At 42.2% G+C, this 25,959-nt stretch overlaps 2 protein-coding genes across 2 annotated transcripts in view; one reads left to right on the forward strand and one right to left on the reverse strand.

Moving 5' to 3' along the window:
- slc43a1a (solute carrier family 43 member 1a) overlaps positions 1–20,314 on the forward strand; it is a 34,683-nt gene extending 14,369 nt beyond the window's left edge. The window contains exons 4-15 of the mRNA XM_055927067.1: positions 743–798; positions 2,410–2,486; positions 12,632–12,724; positions 12,902–13,035; positions 14,765–14,880; positions 14,981–15,127; positions 16,222–16,254; positions 18,110–18,245; positions 18,332–18,461; positions 18,572–18,645; positions 18,719–18,842; positions 18,943–20,314. Of these exons, the coding sequence (XP_055783042.1) occupies positions 743–798; positions 2,410–2,486; positions 12,632–12,724; positions 12,902–13,035; positions 14,765–14,880; positions 14,981–15,127; positions 16,222–16,254; positions 18,110–18,245; positions 18,332–18,461; positions 18,572–18,645; positions 18,719–18,842; positions 18,943–19,134 (1,312 nt within the window). The 3' untranslated portion in view covers positions 19,135–20,314. The remainder of the gene's footprint in view (positions 1–742; positions 799–2,409; positions 2,487–12,631; positions 12,725–12,901; positions 13,036–14,764; positions 14,881–14,980; positions 15,128–16,221; positions 16,255–18,109; positions 18,246–18,331; positions 18,462–18,571; positions 18,646–18,718; positions 18,843–18,942) is intronic.
- A 1,537-nt stretch (positions 20,315–21,851) lies between these two features.
- med19a (mediator complex subunit 19a) lies at positions 21,852–25,916 on the reverse strand. Its single transcript, XM_055927069.1, has 6 exons — positions 25,575–25,916; positions 24,799–24,921; positions 24,285–24,418; positions 23,605–23,701; positions 23,434–23,528; positions 21,852–23,282 (listed from the first exon to the last, which is right to left on the reverse strand). The coding sequence occupies exons 1-6, from the start codon at positions 25,792–25,794 to the stop codon at positions 23,217–23,219; spliced, it is 735 nt and encodes a 244-aa protein (XP_055783044.1). The 5' UTR covers positions 25,795–25,916; the 3' UTR covers positions 21,852–23,216.
- Between the last annotated feature and the right edge of the window lie 43 nt (positions 25,917–25,959).

The raw sequence follows: 25,959 nt of genomic DNA on the forward strand, positions 1-25,959 counted from the left end.
TTTAAGGGAGTGGTTCTCAACTGATTTTGCCTTGGGACCCAAATTGAACCAGGTTGTCTCAGTAGCGATCCAATATTCGCATTGCAGTTTTTTGGGCCAAAAAGCAGTCTGGAAAACTATTTTTAATGCTTTATTGATATTTATTGTACCAATTATATGACAAGGGAACAACAGTCACACCTTTTTCATTGTCAATAATTCCATTTTGCCCATATTCTCGATGAAGAATGTTCATGTTCACAAAATCTGCTAAATAGCACTGCTAATAACTCTATATTGAAAATACTGTGATTGCAATATAGGTTCATTATCATTTCTACACACTTTATACCTGGTTTGAGTCATTTAAATTCAGACTGGAGTATTCACCACCCATTCAAAACCTCCCACTAGTTGAGAATCGCTGGTTTAAAGTACACGTGTCAATGTGTTCCCGTATGTGTGTGTTTTAGGTTTACCATAGTGGAGGTATGAGTAATGAGGAATGTGTGACAGACAAAAGAGGTGTGTGAATGCTGTAATGACAGACACATGGCTCGAGGAGAACCTCTGCCTCGTTGGAATCTCTTCCGGAAAAAAAGGGAAAGAAAAAAGCAAATAGAGAGAGAGAGATTTGACTAGTACACCGCTCTCATCTCCCTCCTTGTCTTGAAATGTACAGTTGTTATTTGCTAATGAATGTATAATAATGTATTTTTTAGGTCTGGATGTCCATCTAAAAATGAAACTTCCTTTTTTGCAGTTTTTGTTTTGGTCTCTCTTGTGCCATGATGTCAATATCAGCGTACGATCCTCATCGTAAGTGACAGACATTATCCCCACCACAGGCACGCACAAATACAGACACACACACATACTGCCACTTGTCGATACCTGTAGACCAGGAGTCTCCAACAGGTCGAGCACAAGCTACCTGTAGCTCACAGCCCACATCTGAGTAGCTCGCCAATCAATTCTGAAAGTACATGCATTTTTTTCATGAGTTCCATCGCAAACTGTCATAAACATAAAGCTCCCAGCTACTATCCAATCAAAGCAATATTGACATTATCCCACCCCCGGTTAGCCACAATATCTGCCAATTAATTTCCGCCAATATTGCCCCCGTCTGTCTGTTTGGTGTGCGTGTCAGTCTATTTTGTGTGTAGCCAGTTAGGGATGCTAATGATAACCGTCTTGTGGGTAGACAGAAAGCCATTCCCCACCAAACAATTTCAATTAAAGGGAAAATCGACTAAAAAATTATATTTTGCCATCGCAGCGCTAACTGCGCCACCAGAGACTCTGGGTTCGCGCTCAAGCTCTGTCGCAGCCGGCCGCGACCGGGAGGTCCGTGGGGCGACGCACAATTGGCCTAGCGTCGTCCGGGTTAGGGAGGGTTTGGCCCGGTAGGGATATCCTTGTCTCATCGCGCACCAGCGACTCCTGTGGCGGGCCGGGTGCAGTGCGCGCTAACCAAGGTCGCCAGGTGCACGGTGTTTCCTCCGACACATTGGTGCGGCTGGCTTCCGGGTTGGAGGCGCGCTGCGTTAAGAAGCAGTGCAGCTTGGTTGGGTTGTGTTTCGGCGGACGCATGGCTTTCGACCTTCGTCTCTCCCGACCCCGTACTGGAGTTGTAGCGATGAGACAAGATAGTAATTACTAGCGATTGGATACCATGAAAATTGGGGAGAAAAGGGGGTAAAAAAAATAAATAATAATAAAACAATATATTTAAAAAAATGTTTTTTTTCCCCAGACCTCACAAATAGTCTTCTGATGTGATTTAAGCATGGGCATGGACTCAGAACAAAGAAAATAAAACAGAGAACTGAATTCAGGAAAATATAAAACATTATTTTATGTGGACCCCTTAGAGTTTGTTTATTAACCATTATTTTACCAAGTATGTTAACAGAAAACACATCTCTTGTACACCAAGGACCCAGGGAACAGTAGCAGGGTAGAGGAGAAGAGAAGAACTTGCCTATTTGAAAGCTATAAAAAAAAAACGTGTAGCTTGCGACATGTTAGATTTTGTTAAAGTAGCTCTCATGCTAGACTAGTTTGGAGACCCCTGCTGTGGACTATACACTTATTCATACACCTAGTCAACAGTGTTTAAAGAAATAATCGACTTCAAAACGATATGTTGGTATTTGTTTCATTGGTCCACATTAGCCCCAAAATGTTTTGCATGTCAGCAATCAAGTTTTCAAGAAATGTGACTTTTAAGAAGCAAAGTGTAACTTGTAAAACGCGTCATCATCATGATGTGTCACATTACTTGAAAATTGTATATATTTAAAACACACTGACATGCGAAACATTTTGTGACTGTATCAACAGTGGACTAATGAAAAAATACCAAAATATAGTTTTTTTTGTGGATTATTTCTTTACCTCCTCCATCTCCTTTTCTCTCCCCAGAGCTCTCTGCTCTCATCTTTCTGGCCCTCTCCTTCAACGGCTTCGGAGGAATCTGCTTGACCTTCACCTCCCTTACGGTGAGACACACACACACACACACACACACACACACACACACACACACACACACACACACACACACACACACACACACACACTAGTGACACCTCCAGTCCATCTGGTCTAAGTTTGTCCAATGCACCAGTCAATATTTGCTCTATTCAAGTCGTTGATAAAACAGCAAATCCTCACATCTGTTTACCTCGGATCAAAAAAGCAGCAAACACTGTTGTCCTTGAAGACCTCGATTACTGGATGTTGGCTTCCCATATCACTGAAAAACCAATATCATTCAGTTTTGTCCTGTTTGTATGATGAGCCAACAAGGTGTTTTTGCGGCACAGAGGAATTTCCCAGTATTGATTGAGTAATATGGGGTGGTTAGCTGTCACGCCCTGACCTTAGAGAGCCTTTTTTATTCTCTATTTGGTTAGGTCAGGGTGTGACTTGGGTGGGCAAATCTATGTTTCTATTTTTTTGTTGGCCTAGTATGGTTCCCAATCAGAGGCAGCTGTTTATCGTTGTCTCTGATTGGGGATCATACTTAGGCAGCCCTTTTTCCCACCTTAGATTGTGGGATCTTGTTTTTGCACAGTTGCTGTCTAGCCCTGCATAACTTTAAGTTTGTTTTTATATTTTGTTGTTTTGTCTGTGTTTTCAGTATTAAATATCACTTTCCACGCTGCGCTTTGGTCTCATTCTCTAAACGAGCGTAACATTAGCGTCATAGACCTGAGAGGACAGAGTGTTGTTTCTGGGAGGTAGTTGTTTGCGTGTGTGTGCACGTCATAGGACATGAGGTACCTTGCCTGTGTTAGTCTGGGGCCACCTGTGTGTGTGTTATAATTACTGTACAGTAGGCATGTGTTACCATATACTACCGTTCAAATGTTTGGGGTCACTTAGAAATGTCCTTATTTTTTAAAGAAAAGCTAAAAAATTTGACCAGTGAAATAACATGAAATTGATCAGAAATACAGTGTAGACATTGTTAATGTTGTAAATGACTATTGCAGCTGGAAACGGCTGATTTTTAATGGAATATCTACATAGGCGTACAGAGGCCCATTATCAGCAACCATCACTCCTGTGTTCCAATGGCACGTTGTGTTAACTAATCCTAGTTTATCATTTTGAAAGGCTAATTGATCATTATAAAACCCTTTTGCAATTATGTTAGCTCAGCTACAAACTGTTGTTCTGATTAAAGAAGCAATAAAACTGTCTTTCTTTAGACTAGTTGAGTATCTGGAGCATCAGCATTTGTGGGTTTGATTACAGGCTCAAAATGGCCAGAAATAAAGAACTTTCTTCTGAAACTCATCAGTATATTCTTGTTCTGAGAAATTAAGGCTATTCCATGCGAGAAATTGCCAAGAAACTCAAGATTGCATACAACGCTGTGTACTACTCCCTTCACAGAACAGCGCAAACTGTCTCTAAACAGAATAGAAAGAGGAGTGGGAGGCCCCAGTGCACAACTGAGCAAGAGGACAAGTACATTAGAGTGTATAGTTTGAGAAACAGATGCCTCACAAGTCCTCAACTGGCAGCTTCATTAAATAGAACCAGCAAAACACCAGTCTCAGCGTCAACAGTGAAGAGGCATCTCCGGGATGCTGGCCTTCTAGGCAAAGTTGCAAAGAAAAAGCCATATCTCAGACTGGCCAATAAAAATAAAAGATTAAGATGGGCAAAAGAACACAGACACTGGACAGATGAAGATTGGAAAAAAAGTGTTATGGACAGACGAATCTAAGTTTGAGGTGTTCGGATCACAAAGAAGAACATTCGTGAGACGCAGAGAAAATGAAAATGGGCTGGAGGAGTGCTGGACGCCATCTGTCAGGCATGGTGGAGGCAATGTTTTGTCTGCGGGTGCTTTGGTGGTAAAGTGGGAGATTTGTACAGGGTAAAAGGGATCTTGAAGAAGGAAGGCTATCACTCCATTTTGCAACGCCATGCCATACCCTGTGGATGGTGCTTAATTGGAGCCAATTTCCTCCTACAGCAAGAACTATTTAGGGAAGAAGCAGTCATGGAGTGGCCAGCACAGTCACCGGATCTCAACCCTATTGAGCTGTTGTGGGAGCAGCTTGACCGTATGGTACGTAAGAAGTGCCCATCAAGCCAATCCAACTTGTGGGATGTGCTTCAGGAAGCATGAGGTGAAATCTCTTCTGATTACCTCAACAAATTGACAACTAGAATGCCAAAGGTCTGCAATGCTGTAATTGCTGCCATTGTCGGATTCTTTGACGAAAGCAAAGTTTGAAGGACACAATTTTTTTTTAAATTAAAAATCATTATTTATAACCTTGTCAACATCTTGACTATATTTCCTATTCATTTTGCAACTAATTTTATGTATGTTTTCATGGACAACAAGGACATTTCTAAGTGACCCCAAACAATTGAACGGTAGTGTATGTTATTCACCAACAGGTTTTGAGGGAGGGTAGTTTTTAGTGTTTATGGATTTGTTTATGAAATTGTTTATGTGGTGTGGGTGTGTGTGGGGGTATTTTGGCGCCTGAGTTGCACATGCCTTTTCCCAGATGGAAATTGTCCCACTTGTGCCTCCACCAATCACAAGTCCTGACTCGTCACACACCCACCTTAACCCAAAACACACAAGGGCACACTCTACCCTCTCTCTACCCCCCCTTCCTCCCTCTCCCTCTTTCTGCAGTTCTTATCTTACTCTCTCTGTTCTAGCTGATATTAGTCAGCTGGAAAAATCCAAAAACAAACACGGAACTGCCTCGATCCCCATGTGTGTGTCCTCACACAGAAACCCCAGAAACACTAGGGGAACACATAGACAAAGACCACAACACAGACTGAGAGAGGTCTAGTCAGGTACTGTTGACCTCAGGCAATCCTGTAACCTCTGACTTTTCTCCTGGCTTTAGATGACAGACCAGTTAAGCAACCTCTCTTTGTGTAGCTATATTTACTGTAACACTCAGTCCAAAACATTCACACACCCCTTCAATCACGCTCACAAACAAATACCTGCTGCATGCTGTCACACACATCAAACGACAGTTTGTCCTTTCTCTCTCTGTTGTACTCACAACCCTAGTGCCTCCCACATAGTTTGGCACAAACTCTAATAAAGAGAATGCACACACACTGTTCGGCATGAGGAGTTGTGTCCTCCTGCCACCCCACCCCTTCTCAGTGGCATGGCTTTCCACAAACACACACTCACACTCACACTCACACTCACACACACACACACACACACACACACACACACACACACACACACACACACACACACACACACACACAAACAAACACTATCAATCTTTATTGACATTCACTCCTCTCCATTTGTCTCTCTGACCCCGGTCTGTTCCCCAACTGGGCTGGGCTGGACCAGCGTGGACCGGGTTTCATAAGGGTGTTGTTAGAACTTATGTCAGCACTGGGGCACAAGGACACACGCAGACAGAGACAGCCCTTCTCTTTCAGTGGTTGTAGTGGCAACACTGCCCATGTTGTTGTGGTTGTAATGTTTTAGTCCTGATGAGGGAGGTCACTTCAGTTTGGTTTGTTGAACAATCTCTCCATTCTATCCTGATGCCATTGTTTTTCTAGTCGAGCCCAGGGGATTGCCATTCAACATTTAACGCTTAGCTCTGTTTTATTGTGAACTTTACAGACGAAACCTACATTGGATTCAGACCACATATTCTCAGAATTGTGGGTAGATAGATGTCATGTCATGCGGCTTGATTTAGGACATTCAATTTATTTAAAGACATTCAATTGATTTAGGGACATTCAATTTATTTAGGGACATTAGATTTATTTAGGGAGATTAGATTGTAAAGGTACACTGCTTGCTTGCTTGTAAAGTTTCACTTTTCTATTTCAAATGCAGACACCTTGTTCTACCAATCTGTCACGACCTGGCCATAGTATTCTTTGTTTTCTGTAATATTTTGGTTAGGTCAGGGTGTGACAGGGGGAATGTTTGTGTGTATTTGTCTCGTCTTGGGTGGTTGTATTGTATAGGGTTTTTTGTAGATGTTATGGGGTTGTGTTTAGTGTAGGTGTCTAGGTAAGTCTATGGTTGCCTGAATGGTTCTCAATCAGAGACAGCTGTCTTTCATTGTCTCTGATTGGGAGCCATATTTAAGGCAGCCATAGGCATTAGGCTATTGTGGGTAATTGTCTATGTCTATGTTGCATGTGTGTACGTAGTTTGTTTATCTTCACGATCGTTTGTTGTTTTTGTTCGTTTGTAAGTGTTTTGTTTGTCTTCATTAAAGAATATGTATTGTTATCACGCTGGCCTTGGTCCACTCATTCACCAGAAGACGATCGTGACACAACCTCCGTCAGAGTTTTGGTTGACAGATACTGTAGATGTTGAAGGGGTGATATTGAGTTATGGTTAACGCTATACACTTGTGGGAATTGTCTTTTATTGATAGGGTGAAATTGAAATGTTTATTACAGAATAAATATGAAAAGCGTATGCCGGTCAGATGCGACTGCCTGGTATGGCAACTGCTCGGCATCCGACTGCAAGGCGCTACAGAGGGTAATGTGTACGGCCCAGTTTATCACTGGGGCCAAGCTTCCTGCCATCCACGACCTATATACCAGGCGGTGTCAGAGGAAGGCCCTAAAAATGTAACAGTTAATCAAATGGCTTTAACAGTCAATCTCCCCTGACTATTTGCATTGACCCCCCCCCCCCCCCTCCCTTTTTACGCTGCTGCTACTCGCTGTTTATTATCTATTCATAGTCGTTTTATCCATACTTACATGTACATATTACCTCGACTAACCTGTACCCCCACACATTGACTCGGTACCACTACCCCCTGTATATTGTATTCTAAATTGGATTTAAAAAATACAGTTGAAGTCGGGAGGTTTACATACACTTAGGTTGGGGTCATTAAAACTCATTTTTCAACCACTCCACAAATGTCTTGTTAACAAACTATAGTTCTGGCAAGTCGGTTAGGACATCTACTTTGTGCATGACACAAGTAATTTTTCCAACAATTGTTTACAGACAGATTATTTCACTGTATCACAATTCCTGTGAGTCAGAAGTTTAGATACTAAGTTGACTGTGCCTTTAAACAGCTTGGAAAATTCCAGAAAATGATGTCATGGCTTTAGAAGCTTCTGATTGGCTAATTGACAACTTTTGAGTTAATTGGAGGTGTGCCTGTGGATGTATTTCAAGGCCTACATTCAAACTCAGTGCCTCTTTGCTTGATATTATGGGGAAATCAAAAGAAATCAGCCATCTTGTAGACCACAAGTCTGGTTCATCCTTTGGAGCAATTTCCAAATGCCTGAAGGTACCACGTTCATCTGTACAAACAATAGTACACAAGTATAAACACCATGGGACCACGCAGTCGTCATACCTCTATATCGGCACAACCTGAAAGGCCGCTCAGCAAGGAAGAAGACAATGCTCCAAAACCGTCCATAAAAAAGCCAGACTACGGTTAACAACTGCACATGGGGACAAAGATTGTACTTTTTGTAGAAATGCCCTCTGGTCTGATGAAACAAAAATATAACTTTTTGGCCATAATGACCATTGTTATGTTTGGAGGGAAAAGGGGGAGGCTTGCAAGCCAAAGAACACCTTCCCAACCGTGAAGCACGGGGGTGGCAGCATCATGTTGTGGGGGTGCGTTGCTGCAGGAGGGACTAGTGCACTTCACAAAATAGATGGCATCATGAGGTAGGAAAATGATGTGGATATATTGAAGCAACATGTCAAGACATCAGTCAGGAAGTTAAAGCTTGGTCGCAAATGGTTCTTCCAAATGGACAATGACCCCAAGCATACTGGAAACACTTATCTCCCTCACTAGCTTTAAGCACCAGCTGTCAGAGCAGTTCACAGATTACTCCACCTGTACATAGCCCATCTATAATTTAGCCCAAACAACTACCTCTTTCCCTACTGTATTTATTTATTTTGCTCCTTTGCACCCCATTATTTCTCTCTACTTTGCACATTCTTCCACTGCAAATCAACCATTCCAGTGTTTTACTTTGCCACCATGGCCTTTTTTTTGCCTTCACCTCCCTTCTCACCTCACTTGCTCACATTGTATATAGACTTATTTTTCTACTGTATTATTGACTGTATGTTTGTTTTACTCCATGTGTAACTCTGTTGTTGAATGTATCGAACTGCTTTGCTTTATCTTGGTCAGGTCGCAATTTTAAATGAAAACTTCTCAACTTGCCTACCTGGTTAAATAAAGGTTAAATAAAAATAAATACTTCCAAAGTTGTGGCAAAATGGCTTAAGGACAACAAAGTCAAGGTATTGGAGTGGCCATCACAAACCCCTGACCTCAATCCTATCGAAAATGTGTGGGCATAACTGAAAAAGCATGTGCGAGCAAGGAGGCCTACAAAACTGACTCAGTTACACCAGCTCTGTCAGGAGGAATGGGCCAAAATTCACCCAACGGGAAGCTTGTTGAAGGCTACCCGAAACGTTTGACCCAAGATAAACAATTTAAAAGAATGCTACGACAGGGAATTGTACTAGGATTAAATGTCAGGAATTGTGCTACTGAGTTTAAATGTATTTGGCTAAGGTGTATGTAAACTTCTGACTTCAACTGTATATAATAATTAATCAATCTACACACAATGCCCCATAATGACAAAGCGAAAACAGGTTAAGAAATTGTATTAAAATTAAAAACAGAAATACCTTATTTACTTATGTATTCAAACCCTTTGCTACGAGACTTGAAATTGAGCTCAGGTGCATCCTGCTTAAATTGATCATCCTTGAGATGTTTCTACAATTTCATTGGAGTCCACCTGTGGTAAATTCAATTGATTGGACATGATTTGGAAAGGCACACACCTGTCTATATAAGGTCCCACAGTTGACAGTGCATGTAAGAGAAAAAAAACAAGTCACAAGGTCAAAGGAATTGTCCGTAGAGTGCGAGAGGTTTGTAATTGAGGCACAGATCTGGTGAAAGGTACCCAAAATTTCTGCAGGATGTCCCCAAGAACACAGTGGTCTCCGTCATTCTTAAATGGAAGAAATTTGAAACCAACAAGACTGTGTGTCACGTCCTGACCATAGTTCTTATGTGTTTTGCTTGTTTAGTGTTGGTCAGGACGTGAGCTGGGTGGGAATTCTATGTTGTGTGTCTAGTTTGTCTGTTTCTGTGTCCAGCCTAATATGGTTCTCAATCAGAGGCAGCTGTCAATCGTTGTCCCTGATTGCGAATCATATATAGGTGGCTTGTTTTGTGTTGGATTGTGGGTGGTTGTTTCCTGTCTCTGTGTTTGTGTTCTGCACCAGATAGGTCTGTATCGTTTTGCCACTTTTGTTATTTTGTATTTGTTTAGTGTTCACAGTAGTTGTTAATTAAACATGTTGAGCACTGGCTACGCTGCGTGTTGGTCCGATCCCTGTTTCACCCCTTCTTCTAGTGAAGAGAGGGAAGGCCGCCATTACACTGTGGAAAAAGTGAAGGGGTCTAAATACTTTCCAAATGCACTGTACACATTGATAACCATGGTAGCAATTGAAAGAGTTTGGAGATTATGTGAATTTATTAGACCAAAAGGTGAGGACACAACAGTTCACCTGACACAAGACTGAATCCAAACATTGTTGACTTGATGTGCATTTTATATTTACAGGAAATCTGAAAGTACTCTGATACATTCAGTAACATGATAAGCATATTCCTGGAAAATGTGGGGTATGTGCAACATAAGACAAAAATGACAAAGTAATTTCAATGCACTTTTATGAGTCAAAGGAGACTTCAACTAAGTCTTAGCTCTGTAGTTGAGGAACTAGAGCAAGCACACTTGTAGTTGTTTTGGTTTGAACAAAAACCTGCATCCCCGCCATCACACAATTACTGTTGTTTTACGCAATCTGGGTCAGGTGGGAATCATGTGAATGCTTGTTCTAAAGCCAACATGACTAGCTATGTTATAAAAGATGATATTACAGTGTTAGGCTTTCACAATGCAGTTCAGAGAAACAGATCGTAGGTTTGGTGAGCATAGAAAGTAGTCATGTGTGCATTCAGCTGCTTGTGCCGCGGCGAATCTTCTTTACAATAGACAAACTTGGTCTCAGTCTGTACAGAACAACCCAGGGGTTGACTCCATGTCTTCTTGTAACTGTACATCAAATATAGTGATCAGAAACGTTGACACTGTATATGACATGGAGTTTTATGATATGGACTCATCTTTCAAAATACATAGAGTCCTCTTAATCTACAGCATTTCCCTCACACAGACAACAAAAAATTAGCTAAATTTGCCCAGTTAGCACTAGCAATAGTGTTGTCACTAAGCCAGTATCATGATACTAGGAAGCAAAGGAAACAAAACATGAAGCGGACAGTTTGTTTTTAGGAAAACAGTCCTAATGTTGAAAAAAAAACTGTGAAGCGCAGAGACAGAGCTCTGATGTCATGTAAAGCATGTTACTGTACAGCCGCTGTGTTCCAATTCAGGCGTTTATCCGTGCTCAAATCTGCCATTTTTTGTGCGATTCTACATGTAAGACCGGTTTGCACTCAGTTCGCAAAGTACTCTCGGCAGGCAAACACTATTGGTGTGTCCGAGCCCTTCGAGAGAGAGGAAGAGACTACTAATCAGCCATGGTTTAGTGCTTCCTGTAAACTCTAGAGAGAGAGGAGGCCTACAGCTGTATATTCTCCTTCTTTAGGGACCCTAACATCGACTCAAGTACCCGTTTTGTCTCACTCCATCTCCCCCCCTCTCTTTCTCTTTGTTTCTCTCAGACACATTTGCTTTGTCAGTCATCACACACTTTTCACAGCTTTTCTATCTATCCTAGAATGTATTTTCATATCCGTGTAACATTTCCAGTAATTCCCATGTACCTGACAGTAAAACCAGCTGGGTCATTCCTCTCTCCTAAATTCACGTGTTTCCACGGACCCTGGCTGGCCAAAAAGGGAAGTCACATGTGCCTGAAGGACATGTTAAATGTGTGCTTTCTAGGCTTCTGTCAGAGAACCGGTGGGAATATCGCCTCCTACACACACACACACACACACACACACAGAAGCCAAGACGCTCTCAGTCTCACTGTGCTGTACAGTTACAGGCAAAGGTCAAGACTGGTATTGAACACGGCTATACTAACTTTACTTTGACATTTGTAAGAGATACAATCTTGTCTGTGTTTTTTTAGCACATGGCCCCTCTCACTAGCATTCCCAAAATCCGCCAGAGATCATCCTGGTATATCTGTAGTGTTACACGTTGTCTGCGCCAGGATGTGAAATATTTGCCTTCTAGGAACCCATCAATGAGGACGGGTGTTTCAGGTGTCTTTTACTAGTCCAGTGTCATGTCGGAACACGGCCAGGAACAGTTTTACCATGTGCTCGCCGGCAGTGGAGGCTGCTGAGGGCAAGACGGCTCCTAATAATGGCCAGAGTGGAGCGAATGGAATGGCATCAAACACATGGAAACCATTTGTTTGATGTACACTACCGGTCAAAAGTTTTAGAACACCCACTTATTCAAGGGTTTTTCTTCATTTTTACTATTTTCTACATTGTAGAATAATAGTGAAGACATCAATGAGATAACACATATGATTCCAGAGAATGCACATATAATTCCAGAGAATGTACAGAGCATTGTCGTTAATCACATGGCTGATGGATGGTTGACTCGTAGAGAAAGTCTGTGCTGAGAATGGCCCAGCTCATGAACAGTACTCGTAATGAATATCATTGGGTCTCAATAAAGGATGTAATAATGCTTCACTCCTTCTGCCTCTATGAAATGGCTATTATTAACTTTATCAAACTTTTTTAAATGATCAGAAGTATTTTCAGTATGATAAAACTTCCTCTGCCAAAGTGGTTCTGTAGATACTGTACTGTAGTAAACCTGTGTCGGGCTTATATTTTACTCAATACCATTGTGCTCTCTGCTGGTGAGCTTGCATTACTGCACTCCTAATGCACTCAGTCAAGACTTTCCTAATGCAGTGTGTCTGTTCTGCCTATTGTAGCAATATGTATTGATTGTGGTCAAATGATCAATGTTTGAGACTGTTCATGAATGTATCTCTCTCTTTCTTCTTCATCCCCTGTTCCCCATCCCTTTCTCCCTCCAGATACCCAACATGTTTGGCAGTCGGACCTCTACCATCATGTCTTTCATGATTGGCTCCTACGCCTCATCTGCCGTCACCTTCCCGGGAGTCAGGGTAAACATGATGATGTCGTCAGAGATGGACACACATTTGTTACTGTTGCCTCGTATCACTCATACAAATAGAATACATGTTCAGCCTTCATATGTTATGTGAAGAAGTCAATGAAGTGTCCAAAGTAAGTTATACTTTTCTCTACTAATAACACCCCATGTTCTCTCCCTCTGTAAGCTGATCTATGATGCGGGCGTGTCGTTCCGGGTGATTATGTGGGTGTGGTCGGGTCTAGCAGGCTTCGTCTTCCTCAACTGTTTCTTCAACTGGCCAGTGGAGGCCTTGCCCACGCCGGACGAGGTCGACTACATGTCAGTACAACACTGAAACAACATTACTACTACGTCAGAGCACTAATTAAAAAATGGCTATTATAATATGTTTTATCATAACACTTCTGCAATGCTGAACAATATAGATAGTTGAATTCGGAAATTTACATACACCTTAGTCATATACATTTAAACTCAGTTCTTCACAATTCCTGACATTTAATCCTAGTAAAAATTCCTTGTCTTAGGTCAGCTAGGATCACCACTTTATTTTAAGAATGTGAAATGTCAGAATAATAGTAGAGAGAATGATTTATTTGAGCTTTTATTTCTTTCATCACATTCCCAGTGGGTCAGAAGTTTACATACACTCAATTGGTATTTGGTAGCATTGCCTTTAATTTGTTTAACTTGGGTCAAACGTTTCGGGTAGCCTTCCACAAGCTTCCCACAATAAGTTGGGTGAATTTTGGCCCATTCCTCCTGACAGAGCTGGTGTAACTGAGTCAGGTTTGTAAGCCTCCTTGCTCGCACATGCTTTTTCAGTTCTGCCCACAAATATTCTATGGGATTGAGGTCAGGGCTTTGTGATGGCCACTCCAATACCTTGACTTTGTTGTCCTTAAGCCATTTTGCTACAACTTTTGAAGTTTGCTTGGGGTCATTGTCCATTTGGAAGACCCATTTGCGACCAAGCTTTAACTTCCTGACTGATGTCTTGAGATGTTGCTTCAATATATCCACATAATTTTCCTACCTCATGATGCCATCTATTTTGTGATGTCCCTCTTGCAGCAAGCCCCCCACAACATGATGCTGCCACCCCCGTGCTTCACGGTTGGGATGGTGTTCTTTGGCTTGCAAGCCTCCCCCTTTTTCCTCCAAACATAATGATGGTCATTATGGCCAAACAGTTCTATTTTTGTTTCATCAGACCAGAGGACATTTCACCAAAAAGCAGTGGCTTCTTCCTTGCTGAGAAGCCTTTTAGGTTATGTCGACATAGGACTCGTTTTACTGTGGATATAGATAGTTTTGTACCTGTTTCCTCCAGCATCTTCACTGTTGTTCTGGGATTGATTTGCACTTTTCGCACCAAAGTACGTTAATCTCTACGAGACAGAACGCATCTCCTTCCTGAGCGGTATGGCGGCTGCGTGTTCCCATGGTGTTTATACTTGCGTACTATTGTTTGTACAGATAAACGTGGTACCTTCAGGCGTTTGGAAATTGCTCCCAAGGATGAACCAGACTTGTGGAGGTCTACAATTTATTTTCTGAGGTCTTGGCTGATTTTCCCATGATGTCAAGCAAAGAGGCACTGAGTTTGAAGGTAGGTCTTGAAATACATCCACAGGTACACATCCAATTGACTCAAATTATGTCAATTAGCCTATCAGAAGCTTCTAAAGGCATGACATAATTGTCTGAAATTTTCCAAGCTGTTTAAAGACACAGTCAACTTAGTGTATCTAAACTTCTGACCCACTGGAATTGTGATACAGTGAAATAATCTGTCTGTAAACAATTGTTGGAAAAATTACTTGTGTCATGCACAAAGTAGATGTCCTAACCGACTTCCCAAAACTCTAGTTTGTTAACAAGACATTTGTGGAGTGGTTGAAAAACGAGTTTTAATGACTACAACCTAACTGTATGTGAACTTCCGACTTCAACTGTATGTGAAAACATGATCATGTTACCATACTGAAATCCAACATAAGAATAACCGAAGCAAATAAACAACTTTCTTTATTTTCCTCCTCAGTAAGAAGTTAGCATTGACTGATGTGTCTGGAGACCATAAGGGGGTGGGGGAGAGTTTGAGTCAGAAGAATGGAGACCTGAAACACTCCACTGAGAAACTCCCAGCCGTAACACAGAGTGAGTCAAGAACACACACCTGAAAACAGAATGCTGCTCTTGCTCACAAACACATTCAATATACCCATATTAACTGTCTGCCCAACTCTCTCTCTCTCAGACACCATTCCATTCCGTAGGTCCGTGTTCTCGCCCATCTTCCTGTGGAGTCTAGTTACCATGGGGATGACCCAGCTCAGGATCATTTTCTATATGGGTGCCATGAACAAGATGCTGGAGTTCCTCGTCACCCACGGCAACCCTTACTGTGAGTAACAAACTAACCACACCAACTGACAAACCAAACCATGACAGTAAACTGACAAAACAAACTAACTGACAGTCAACTGACAAACCAGGCCGTGACAATCAACTGACAAACCAGACCGTGACAGTCAACTGACAAACCAGACCGTGACAGTCAACTGACAAACCAGACCGTGACAGTCAACTGACAAACCAGACCGTGACAGTCAACTGACAAACCAGACCGTGACAGTCAACTGACAAACCAGACCGTGACAGTCAACTGACAAACCAGACCGTGACAGTCAACTGACAAACCAGACCGTGACAGTCAACTGACAAACCAGACCGTGACTGTCAACTGACAAACCAGACCGTGACTGTCAACTGACAAACCAGGCCGTGACAGTCAACTGACAAACCAGGCCGTGACAGTCAACTGACAAACCAGGCCGTGACAGTCAACTGACAAACCAGGCCGTGACAGTCAACTGACAAACCAGGCCGTGACAGTCAACTGACAAACCAGGCCGTGACAATCAACTGACAAACCAGACCGTGACAGTCAACTGACAAACCAGACTGTGACAGTCAACTGACAAACCAGACCGTGACAGTCAACTGACAAACCAGACCGTGACAGTCAACTGACAAACCAGACCGTGACAGTCAACTGACAAACCAGGCCGTGACAGTCAACTGACAAACCAGACCGTGACAGTCAACTGACAAACCAGACCGTGACAGTCAACTGACAAACCAGACCGTGACAGTCAACTGACAAACCAGACCGTGACAGTCAACTGACAAACCAGACCGTGACAGTCAACTGACAAACCAGACCGTGACAGTCAACTGACAAACCAGACCGTGACAGTCAACTGACAAACTAGACCGTGACAGTCAACTGACAAACCAGACCGTGACAGTCAACTGACAAACCAGACCGTGACAGTAAACTGACAAACCAGACCGTGACAGTCAACTGACAAACCAGACCGGGACAGTCAACTGACAAACTAGACCGTGACAGTCAACTGACAAACCAACACACTATCATGATTCCCTCCATGTAAATGTGTTCTAATCAAGTTGTCCTGTCCTTTCTTTCCTTAGCCTCTGTTTTGATCGTCGAGGCAGAGGAGAAAGGTGAGAAATGTCTCCTGGTGAAAGTGTGCGTCCTTGTCATGTGTATGTGTGTGTGTATGGGTGTGTGATGATCATCCCATGTCTTCCATCATTTGATCTAAAGATATTATGAATAACCAGACACTGACAATGATTTACAGTGTTTGAGAATCAGTATTTATTGGCATAATGTGGGACTAGCGATATTTCGATGTCTTAATTGTTGCTGAGCATCTGTTAAAGAAGAGAAACATAAACTCAGCATAAAAAGAAACGTCCCTTTTTCAGAACCCTGTCTTTCAAAGATATTCATTGTAAAGGGTTTAAACACTGTTTCCCATGCTTGTTCAATGAACCATAAACAATTAATGAACATGTACCTGTGGAACAGTCGTTAAGCCACTAGCAGCTTACAGACGGTAAGCAATTAAGGTCACAGTTATGAAAACTTAGGACACTAAAGGGGCCTTTCTACTGACTCTGAAAAACACCAAAAGAAAGATGCCCAGGGTCCCTGCACATCTGCGTGAACGTGCCTTAGGCATGCTGCAAGGAGGCGTGAGGACTGCAGAAGTGGCCAGGACAATAAATTGCAATGTCCGTACGGCCTAAGACAGCGCTACAGGGAGACAGGACGGACAGCTGATCATCCTCGCAGTGGCTGACCACGTGTAACAACACCTGCACAGGATTGGTACATCCGAACATCACACCTGCGGGACAGGTACAGGATGGCAACAACAACTGCCCGAGTTACACCAGGAACGCACAATCCCTCCATCAGTGCTCAGACTGTCCACAATAGGCTGAGAGAGGCTGGACTGAGGGCTTGTAGGCCTGTTGTAAGGCAGGTCCTCACCAGACATCACCGGCAACAACGTCGCCTATGGGCACAAACCCACTGTCGCTGGACCAGACAGGACTGGCAAATCTGGTGTAGTCCATGAGGAGATGCACTGCAGTACTTAATGCAGCTGGTGGCCACAGCAGAAATGACTGTTACTTTTGATTTTGATCCCCCCCTTTGTTCAGGGACACATTATTAAATTTCTGTTAGTCACATGTCTTGGAACTTGTTCAGTTTGTCTCGGTTGTTGAATCTTGTTATGTTCATACAATATTTACAAATGTTAAGTTTGCTGAAAATTAACGCAGTTGACAGTGAGAGGACTTTTATTTTTTTTGCTGAGTTTATATCCTAAGGAGTTTGCGTTTCGAGCGTCGGCAATTGGTTTGGCGCCGAAACCTATTGTTGTGTGTCTTCCGGTAACATTGTTCTCTTATCATGTATGTAACAATCAGAAGTTACCTCTGTAATGTGATCGCGTTTAGCAAGTGAAACATTAAGGTGAATCTTCAAAAATGTAAATGGGCACCTTGTTTTCCTCTGATTTAAACAGGGTTCTGTTCCAGCGCAAGGATTTTCATTGGCAGTAATCTGGTAGTAGTTTATCCGTTAAAATTATAGTATTTATGCTCAGGCAATGATAGAACCTTTATTGATGTGTCTGCTTAAGGTTATTCATGTTTATCATCTGAGGATGTGCATATTGAAATTCAAGTATCCTGATGTGAAACTGGTTCTCATTGGCTGTTGCATTTTGAGCATTTGTATTTAAGCACCTGCCACTTCCTTGTTTGTCAAACAGGACAGGGAACAGGTTGGCATGCTGCTGGGTTTTGTTTAAAGTTTTGATCCAGTTTTTTTTCTTTCTGTTAATACTCGTACGCCGGCTATTATTATCTCCACTTGCAAATAAAAGGCCTAATTCTGGGCAAGAACAATCAGTTCTGACTTGTTCCCTCCTCAGTGTAAAATCATACCGCTGGGTCTTTCTCACAGGGTGTCTAAATGTGTGTTCCCTTCTCTTTCCAGTGAGTTTCTACTCGTCCATCTTCGGCAGCCTGCAGCTGCTCTGTCTGGTCACCTGTCCTCTGATTGGCTACATTATGGACTGGAGGATGAAGGACTGTGTGGACGAGACCAGAAAAGACACAGAGACAGAGAAGAGGTGTGAGAAAGAGGGGGGGGGGGCTGAATGTAAGTAAGAGGTAGATAGATGTCTTATCTCATTTTCCCCTGTCCAATCCCAATCAGGCCAGCAGACGGGCTGACGAGAGACAAAAAGATCCAGAAAATCACTAATGCCATGAGAGCCTTCATCTTCACCAATCTGCTACTGCTGGTGTTCGGAGTGTGCTGTCTGATAGACAACCTGCGGCTCCAGGTACACACACACACGTTTTCCTCGTTCATTTGTTACCAAACACACACAAATGCACATACTACCCCACCTCCAAATGTCAACACACTCCTTCCCTCTTCCTCTCTCTGTAGATCCTGACCTTCATCCTCCACACCATTGTCAGAGGTTTCATCCACTCCTGTAGTGGAGGCCTTTATGCTGCTGTGTAAGTACTCAACTTCGTCATCATCTTTACATACAGAAATTGACTTGAGAAATAATTGCCCATTCTCTCTCAGATACCCCTCTAACCACTTTGGAACTCTGATTGGGCTGCAGTCGATGATCAGTGCTGTGATCGCCCTGCTGCAGCAGCCTCTCTTCATCGTCATGGTGGGATCCCTGCACGGAGATCCCTACTGGGTGAGAGACACGCTCAGTTTTCCAGTGCAGTTACCCATACTGTACAAGACTTTGTAACCCCTCACTTGTCTAACTTCCCATATCTCTGTCCCCGCATCAGATCAACCTGGGCATGATCCTCTTCTCATTGGCTGGCTTTTTGTTGCCTGGATACCTTTTCTACCATCGCAGACACCTGATCCAGGAGAAGGAGGCTCAGGACAAGAATGCCACTGGCCAGGAGAGAGAGGCTCTCAACCACTCAGAAATCAACGGCCTCAAACACCGTAGCAATGGTCACAGCATCCAGTAAGCGTAGGAAGTGGTTCTGGAGCAATGCTAAGGATTCTTGGAACTGTAGGATTATTTGTATCAATGTTCATGGTATCCACCAAATCACTAACCACAATATCGTCAAGTAAATGTTATTTTTTTGCATTGTTAGCATTATTAATGTTGCTGTTTTTGTTGCCTCATGGCTTCATTCAATCTGTATCGTGGAAGTTCAACGCCTAAGCCCAAAAGATATTTAAAGGCAATGTTCCCACGTTGGCGCAGACTGCATTCACGGTAAACGCTGCGTATGTCGGCTCAATCGGAAATGACCATGACATTTCTATCGCTTCAGCGAGGCAGATTGAATAGAGCCCTAAACCATAGAACTTCCAACCATGATCCACTAACATGTCAAATACTAGTCAATGGAGCTGCTTGAATTGGACTGTCTTGATAAGTTATCATAATGTTGTTGTTGATTTATTTGCTGTGTGGCTAGTCCAAGACTTCTATGGTCCTTGAAAGACCCTTCAGTGGCGTGTTACTCTTTTAATATTTCTCAATCCATGTTGATAAAGAACACACAACACCAAAGAATGATATTCAGATATGAATTGTGCAGCTTCTACTGAAACAAAACAATGATAGTGTTTCTGTTTCGGTTAATCAAATTTGTCACAGGCGAAGGATGTATCAAAATGACATGTAAGAAAATGTGAATAGCATAGTTATAAGGTTGTACTACGAGGCTTGGGTGAAGTCAGACACCCAGCCAGGAAGAATGCTACAATTTGTTATACCAAATATTATGCCATTGCTTTTTTTATTGCAATCATATTTTTCTCCGAACTTTCTCTTATCGCATAAACCAACATGCATATGTGCTGGCTCTTGCGCTCACTCTTTCACAGACAGACCGACTGTAGAGACACTAACTACCTCTTCTATTCCCTAACCGTCTCTCTACAACCAAGACCCATTTGTGTGCCTGTGTGAGTGTACCGTGTTTGTAGATTTGTCTTTTCATTGGTCAATTTATCCCTCATTAGCCATGTAATATGTAGATGTTTTATTTTTGGTATGATCATTTTATTTTTAAAACAATATAAACATATACAGACAAAAGACAACGTAGATATTCTATGCCTAGATTGTTTGAAGATTGACGAAGTGAAGTCAAATCGGTCATTCTCCACTGAACTCTCATTTCAAGATTTTGTTTTAAAACATGAAAACAGTGTGACACTTGACACCCAAAGCTGAGACTGATTTTGAAAAGTAGACAGATGCAATGGTAATGTATCCAATGTGTCAAATACTTTTACAGCTTTGTGACCAGGAATTAACTTGTGTGTAAAGCAATATGTATTTACTACATATACCTAAATATGTATTAACTGTCTGTAACTTTTCTATGCAGACGTGTTAGAAAGGGGATTATTGTAATGCCATGATTATAACTGCTATTCTGATTATGTATGCTTTTGCTGTGTCCTCTACCCGGTTAGAGATCATGTATATACTGAGTGTACAAAACATTAAGAACACTTTCCATGACAGTGTCCAGGTGAAAGCTATGATGTCACCTGTTAAATCCACTTCAGTCAGTGTAGATGAAGGGGAGACCGGTCAAAGAAGTACTTTTGTGCCTTGAGACAATTGAGACAGATTGTGTGTGCATTTCGGAGGGTGAATGGGCAAGGCAAGGTATTTAAGTACGTTTGAACGGGGTATGGTAATAGGTGCCAGGCTCACCGGTTTGTGTCAAGTGCAACACTGCAGGGTTTCACGCTCAACAGTTTCCAGTGTGAATCAAGAATGGTCCACCACCCAAAGGACATCCAACCAACTTAACACAATTGTGGGAAGCATTGAAGTCAACAATGGGACATTATCCCTGTGGAATGCTTGCGACACCTTGTAGAGTCCATGTCCCGACGAATTGAGCCTGATCTGAGGGCAAAAGGGGGCAGTGCAACTCACTATAAGGAAGGTGTTCCTAATGTTTTGTACACTCCGTGTAAGTAGGGCCAAGGTTTTATTTCTCATGCAAATGCTTCTAGAGTAATGCTCCACTCCACATAGAGATGTGTAACACAACACTGTCTTTACTGTTAAAAGACAAGTTCTCAATATGAATAGTCTGAGGCATTTGTATTACGCATCTGTTAATGTGAATCATTACCATATAGTGACGAAGGGGGGATTGAAATATGTTGTTTTTGTACCTGCCATAGAATTGAATGTAAAACCACAGCGACAGACAATACCAAACTTCACCTGGGAAACCAACCAAAAGAATGTGTGAGCCGTTCTACTGCTATGGGCAGCAAAGCCATATGAAATATCTGTTTTTTTAAGTGTACAGCACTTTTCCTCAGGGGCATGTAGCTGAAGTGTATTGTATCCCCTCCCTGTCACGCTCCTTTTATAGCTTTGTTGTGTCAGAAGTGATAAGCCATTTTTTTCTGCCATCTCTCATCTGGGGACTAAGTCTCATCAAATAAATAAACAAATATGTAGGAAACTGTCCTGTGTGTGCCCTTTGATATTCCTGACAGTCTAACAAATGAGTACTTGGCAGAATATTCGTATATAAATTAAAATGTTGAATTGATGTTTTCGGATTGCAAACACATGCTGCTGCATTTTCCTGACCACAACTTCGCTAGTCACACTTTAGCTGGATGAGAGACCATATCCCCAAGACTGAATCAGCATGTCATACAACAGAAAGAGGAGCAACGCAGCATGTACAATAATAACCAAAGTTTATTGGAATATAATTTGTAGTCAGAGAATATCCCAACCAAATGAAAAAGGGACACATCATATACAGTGCCTTCGGAAAGTATTCAGGCCGCTTTAGTTTTTCACATTACGTTACAGCCTTAATCTAAAATGGATTAAATTAAATAAAAACATCCTCAGCAATCCACACACGATACCCCATAATGACAATGTGAAGAGGTTTTTAGAAATGTTGTCAAATGTATTAAAAATAAAAAACTGAAATACCTTATGAGTCCAAATTTGAGATTTTTGGTTCTAACCGCTGTGTCTTTGTGAGACGCAGTAGGTGAACGAATGATCTCTGCATGTGTGGTTCCCACATGAAGCATGGAGGAGGTGGTGTGATGGTGCTTTTCTGGTGACACTGTGATATATTTACAATTCAAGGCACACCTAACCAGCATGGCTACCACAGCATTCTGCAGCGATACGCCATCCAATCTGGTTTACGCTTTGTGGGACTATCATTTCTTTTTCAACAGGACAATGACTCAAAACACACCTCCAGGCTGTATAAGGGCTATTTGACCAAAAAGGAGAGTGATGAGGAGAGTGATGAACTCAATTGAGATGGTTTGGGATGAGTTGGACCACAGAGTGAAGGTAAAGCACTAGAGCTCAGCATATGCGTTAACTCCTTCAAAACTGTTGGAAAAGCATTCCAGGTGAAGCTGGTTGAGAGAATGCCAAAAGTGTGCAAAGCTGTCATCAAGGCAAAGGGTGGCTACTTTGAAAAATATCAAATACAAAATGTAGTAACACTTTTTTGGTTACTACATGATTCATGTGTTATTTCATAGTTTTGATGTCTTCACCATTATTCTACAATGTAGAAAACAGTAAAAAATAAAGAAAAACTCTTGAATGAGTAGGTGTCCAAACTTTTGACTGGTACTGTAAATTATCAAAAATGTCTAAAAACCTGTTTTTGCTTTGTCATTATGGGGTATTGTGTGTAGATTGATGAGGGGGAAAAAACTGTCTTATTCTAAAATTGATTCAATTAACGTAACAAAATGTGGAAAAGGTCAAGGGGTTTGAATACTTTCCGAAGGCACTGTACTCAGTCAGAACATCACAGTGGCCTTCTGTCATACTGTAACAACATTACTCTACCATGCGCACATCCAATCTGCCACCTACACACGTGACCTTTCTCACCAACTCACATACAGTACAAACAGACATTTGCGTATCCCTCTCTCACACATGCATAATCTCTCGTATCTGCATACATTCTCACAAACAGTTCCTGACTCTCTTCAAACACATTCACTCGCTGCTCCTCACACACACACACACACACACACACAGTGTCTGTCTGGTCTATCGGAGGCTGTTGCTGTTGGGCTGAGAGCCAGCCAAGCCAGGGTGGTCCGGACTGTGGCGGTTCTGCAAGAAGAGGCACAAACACTAGAAAAAGTCCCAACCCATAGCCATTGGCTTCATCTCTAAATCAATCACCTCCCTCCTAACCCCTAGGCCTCCTATATCCAAACATCAGTGAAAGAGGTAGATAGTGGGTCAGGCCAGTATGTCTTACCTTCTTCTTTTTCTTGTCCTTCTTTTTCTTCTTGCGATCGGGGTCATCATCCCTCTTTTTCTTCTTCTTCTTGGGGTCAGAGTCTGACGGTGTTTCTGTAAAAACACAAGGAAGGGTTTCAAAGGATGTGGGATGGTGGTGTGTCAGTACCTGTTCGTGTGTGAGTGTTACCTTGCGGTATGGGATCTTGTGGTCGGTGGTGTTTGTGCTTGTTTTTGCTCTTTTTCTTTGGGGGCTGGATGTGCATCAGTCTGTACTGCTCTGGTAGCTGGAACACAAACACAGAGAGTTTATACCATCTTCCCATCTTCGTTAACAGTACAGAAATTATACGGCCAAATGTTGATTAATAAAGTTCCCTAGAATGTGTGAGCAGTGTTGGGTAGGTTACTTTCTAAACATAATCCGTTCCAGTTACATGCACAAATTTGTAATCAGTGATGTAACTTTTAGATGACCTAAACTCAATAACGTAAAAGATTTCAAAATTACTTTCAGTTACTTTTGGATAACTTTCCCCTTAAGTATTAGAAGAAGAAAAAAAGGATCCATCAAACGCATTTTACCATAGTGGTATCTGACTTGTGGCCAGACTTACTCAGGTGGAACAAACTTAAACCTGCGTCTTTTTTCAATGCTGAATTGAATATCTCTGAGAAAACTGAAAGGTGTGAATTCATTTTTTCGCAAACATTCTTTCTGAATTTAAAACTAATCCAAGAAGTAATCTAGTTTTTCAAAAGTATCTATAATTTTATTATTTTTAAATAGTCTGTTAAAGTAACAGATTACCTGTAATCAGTTACTCTCCGTGTATGTGTGTGTGTATGCGTGTGTATGCGTGTGTTTACAGGTCCGGTGTGCAGTCTGAAGCCGGTGAGGCTGGCTCCGGTCAGAGGGCTGAAGGAGTTGCCACACACTGGAGGCTTCTCTATCAGAGAGCGCAACGAACTGCCATCCTGGGTGCCAGGACAGTCTATCATACCTAGAGAAAAAACAGTTCTATTTTCACAGACTGGATAGGTGCAGTGAAATGGGAGTCAGCTATAGTAATACTTGAGCAAATTAGGGTTAAGTGACTTGTTCAAGGGTACATGGGCAGATTTTTCACCATGTCTCCTCGGGTATTTGAACCAGTGACCCTTCAGTTACTGGCCCAATGCTCTAACCACTAGGCTACCTGCTGCACAGAATAGAAGTGAAAACGGAGACACTGATTACACAGAGACAGAGGAGAGATGGAGAAGAGGCAAGTGTGTGAGGTATGGGAATACTCAGCGTGATGGGTCCACAGAAATCACTGACATGCACAGACAAAAACACACACAAAGTAAACAGCGCAACTGTGCTGAGTGTGTAGTTCACCTGGTAACTCTGGCAGGAAGTTGCTGAGCTTCTCCTTAACCTTCTTGCCACAGAACTTGTTGTAGGCGTGTTCCAGGTTGTAATGGGTGATTAGGTTGGTGTTGCCCGTCAGCTCATTGCCCACTGTGGGGCAAACACAAAGGATAAGACACTGTCAATACAGTAACAAGATCCATACAGACGTCAATGTTCCATTCAACGGTCCAGAGTGAGTAACTTGTTATGGCTAATGTAGAAACTAGGAAGTGCACTTAAAAATGTATAAAGCAAAGATAACACTATCTGCTAGAGAAACTAGATTACATTCCATACTGACCAAAGCACAGACTTGGGCTAGGCCTACAGAATGCACCATCAATTAATATACTACCCACTGGGCTAACTCGTCAGTAACCAGCTAGCTCTAGAGCAGGGTTTCCCCAAACTCAGTCCTGGGTCCCCCCTTGGGTGCACGTTTTAGTTTTTCAAATAATCAAAGTTTGATGAGGAGTTGGTTATTTGAATCAGCTGTGTAGTGCCAGGGAAAAAAACAAAACGTGCACCCAAGGGGGGCCAGGACCGAGTTTGGGAAACCCTGCTCTAGAGAACCCAACGGAGTAAACTGTTTAAAGCCGGCCCCCTTTACAGGTCATTACAGTCTATTGAATGGACTCGTAACCAGCTACCACACATGTTAGTTAATATTAGAAAATAACATAAAGAGCTAGCAAATAATAATATTCCACACAAGTATGAATAAACATTACGTACTGCCTACACTGAAATGTTAACTTTACCTGGTAGCTCTCGCAGTAAATAAAAAGGTTCGTTCATTGCTCCCGGCTTCCGTAGAGCAGGCCCCTCATCCCCGTGCTGAGGTGGCATCTGAGCCGCCATCGTGACTTGATTTGGCGGCAGAGGCGGTGGTGGTTTTCCCGGTCCGAATCCCAAAGACGATGATCCGGGAGGTCCCTGAGCTTCATTTTGCCCATACAGATTTGAAAACATTTCCGTCATGTCTATTGCGAGTATCTAATATATATATTTTTTAAAGACATCGATTTCCTCCCCTATACTTTCAGTGTTGTACACATTGAGCCACGATTGTCTGACAACAACTTGTCTCGACTTCTTTGTGGCATATTCGGCGTAGTACCGTAATACCAGCAATATATTTGCCGG

The sequence above is a fragment of the Salvelinus fontinalis genome, chromosome 6, assembly GCF_029448725.1.
Source record: "Salvelinus fontinalis isolate EN_2023a chromosome 6, ASM2944872v1, whole genome shotgun sequence".
Classification (NCBI taxonomy): domain Eukaryota; kingdom Metazoa; phylum Chordata; class Actinopteri; order Salmoniformes; family Salmonidae; genus Salvelinus; species Salvelinus fontinalis.

Bases quoted from the DNA above. Each gene is read 5' to 3' on its own strand.
- med19a (XM_055927069.1), bottom strand. From the start codon at position 25,794: ATGACGGAAATGTTTTCAAATCTGTATGGGCAAAATGAAGCTCAGGGA. The intron at 23,529-23,604 runs GTAACACTCACA...GTGTTTTTACAG, and splicing joins ACAAGATCCCATACCGCAAG to AAACACCGTCAGACTCTGAC. The intron at 23,283-23,433 runs GTAAGACATACT...CTCTTCTTGCAG, and splicing joins AGGACAAGAAAAAGAAGAAG to AACCGCCACAGTCCGGACCA.